Source organism: Rhincodon typus, chromosome 45, assembly GCF_021869965.1.
Source record: "Rhincodon typus isolate 14 chromosome 45, sRhiTyp1.1, whole genome shotgun sequence".
NCBI classification, from domain to species: domain Eukaryota; kingdom Metazoa; phylum Chordata; class Chondrichthyes; order Orectolobiformes; family Rhincodontidae; genus Rhincodon; species Rhincodon typus.
In genome coordinates, this window is record NC_063376.1 from 2,178,722 (window position 1) to 2,181,505 (window position 2,784).

At 43.2% G+C, this 2,784-nt stretch overlaps 1 protein-coding gene across 1 annotated transcript in view; it reads right to left on the reverse strand.

The window, feature by feature from the left end:
* chrne (cholinergic receptor, nicotinic, epsilon) overlaps positions 1-2,077 on the reverse strand; it is a 32,132-nt gene extending 30,055 nt beyond the window's left edge. The window contains 5 exon segments of the mRNA XM_048620257.1: positions 263-418; positions 542-651; positions 904-948; positions 1,808-1,943; positions 2,022-2,077. Of these exon segments, the coding sequence (XP_048476214.1) occupies positions 263-418; positions 542-651; positions 904-948; positions 1,808-1,943; positions 2,022-2,077 (503 nt within the window).
* Between the last annotated feature and the right edge of the window lie 707 nt (positions 2,078-2,784).

Sequence of the window (2,784 nt, forward strand, 5' to 3'; positions counted from 1 at the left end):
GGGAGTCAATCAGACTGGTTTCTGTGCCGGGGACCTGTTCAAAGTGAAACAACAGATGCTGCAAAGGCAAACCTGCAGTGAAACCGAGACTTGCAGGCAAAAGTGTCTCCCCTGCTTTCATGGAATGTTTCCCATAAATATCAGGGCCAATGTTCCAGCTGCAGCTTAGGTGTTTGGAAGAGGAGTTCTGCCTGTGGTATGTGTTAAAGAAATAGCGTGCCTCCTCTTTATTTGGAATCTTAATCTTGCTGTGGGCTCTTACCTGAAAACAAGGGAACAGTTTTGCCAATCGAAGGGAAAGTACGTCACAGTAATTGGACAGGCACTTCGATAGATAGCAGGTGGCAGCCAATAAATACTGCCATCACTGGAGACCAGAACATTAGCATAGTAAGCAATTTCAAACCCACCGTCAATGCTGCAGAGAGGGAGAAAGAAACATCAACAGTCAGAATGTATACAAAATCTAATCATTCTGATAGAATCACACTGCGGCAAATGAATTACATGTCGGAATTGACTGCCGATTGGAAGCACATACTTGTTCTCAAGGACGATCTCAGGAAGCCAGATCTGCTGGGAAGGGATTCTTACCAGATCAATGCCTGCGTAATTAGAACTGTTCCAAGATAATCGATAATCTTTCCATTGCTATTTAAAAACAAAATGGGAAATGCAAAACCATGTTTATCCATACCTCCTACTTCACTGTTTTAAAACAATCTGTGCGCATTATAAACTGGAACTTGACGCTTCGTGTTAATGAGTGTAACTGAAACGCCCAACATGAATAATGGTCTCACTTCTGATTCTCACCTGAATGTTGCTCCAAGATTAATAAATGTGAACAATCAATATTTTCTACACTGTTACTGCCACAGGACTAGTCAAAGTAATACTTACAATTTCAATCCATACATTTGTGGTAAGTGTTTCCTCCTTTTCTTTCTGTTTAGGAATTTAAAAACAGATAGATGTCACTGCACGTGTATTGCTATTTGGCGGAAGATCTAACGTCAGGAACTTTGCAAAGTTGGAAACTGAGTACACGGAATCATAGAATCCCTACAGCGCATGAGTAGGCCATTCAGCCCATCAAGTCCACACTGACCTTTCAAACAGCATCCCACCCATATCCACCCTCCCCTACCCTAGCCCTGTAACCCTCCATTTTCCATGGCTAACCCACATAACCTGCACACAATGGGCAATTTAGCACAGCCAGTCCACCATAACTGCACACCTTCGTGGCTGTGGGAGAAAACCGGAGCACGTGGAGGAAACACACGCTGAGACAGGGAGAATGTGCAAACTCCACACAGACAGTCACCGGAGGGTGGAATTAAAACTGGGTCCCGGCACTGTCAGGCAGCAGTGGTAACAGGGTCTGATATTTTCCTAGTAATGTCAAGGACATTGCGTGTCATCTCTCTGCATCAGGGATTCCAACACTTCGTATCACTCAAATCCTATTTAATGAGTTAACGTTTCAGGTCCGGTGACCCTTCCTCAGAACTGAAACATTACCCGAAACGTTAACTCTGTTTTCTCCTTCACAGATGCTGCTAGACCTGCTGAGCTTTTACAGCATCCGCAGTTCTTTTGGTTCCTATTTAATGAGGGATGGGGTAAAATATGTTAAGTGAGTTGTGTTTGAGCCAATCACATTGGAGGGGTTAAGTGAGTTTATTAGTTGACTGCAGACAAACTTGAACTAAAGAGACCCTACATTGGTCGAACAAAGAGCGGAGATTCTTAGGTTCATCCTAAGGCACTGACAATGTTGACACTTTAAGAATTTCCTTACCAATGAGATGAGATTGGTTAATGTAAGTTTCAGAGTCACATCGATGATATCACCATAAAACTTGGCAGGACGTATTCTCTTATCATAATTGCCCAACAATGTATTCAGCAGTTTTTCCTCTTCATTCGATCTAGCTGTAGGTTAATTACAGATTAGTTTATCTCAGCTTTCCAGCATTTGCAGTATTTCACTTGTATATTACAGATTAATGGATGACAAAACTATGGTCCAACACAACACCAGAAGTTACTTGTGCGAACTCAGTGCCATTTGCTAATTCCAATTATTTAGCAATCTGATTTAAATCTAGTAAAGTCCCAATGACTGAGCTTGTTCTCACAGGTTGGAAAACAAAGATCAAGACTGTTTCTGAGTTTTAAAGTCACTGCCCCAGGCAATCTTTTGGAATTCTTATCACGGCGCCAGCTTTATGTTGGCATTGAGACAGGTTTAAGGATGCCAGCTGGGTAATCAATGCTGGAGGGCCAACTCGATTCAAGGGGAATTGATTTGCTGCCCTTAACTGGACAGAAATCTGTCTCCTTGGATGGTAAGCCATAGTGGTCTTGTCTCTACATTTGGGTCAGAAGGTTCAGGTTCAAGACTCATCTGCCTCAGAGATGTGTCATTGCTGTCCAAGCAGATTGATTAAAAATAATAGGGTGGTAAACATTGAGACGGCCCTTCATTCTGCAGAGAGAGAGAGAGAGATCAACATTACTATTTGGGAGGTGCAGGTTTTGGGATTAGAGGTAATCATTTTTCACCGAGAGTGGTGGGTGTCTGGAATGCACTGCCAGGGAGGGTAGTTGGGGCCGGAAACCTCAGAACCTTTACTTCCATAGCACAGAATCCCTACAGTGTGGAAACAGGCCATTCCACCCAGCAAGTCCACACCAATCCTCCAAACAGCATTCCACCCAGAAACATCCCCCTACCCTTTCCCTGTAACACTACATTTCCCATAGCTAATGCAC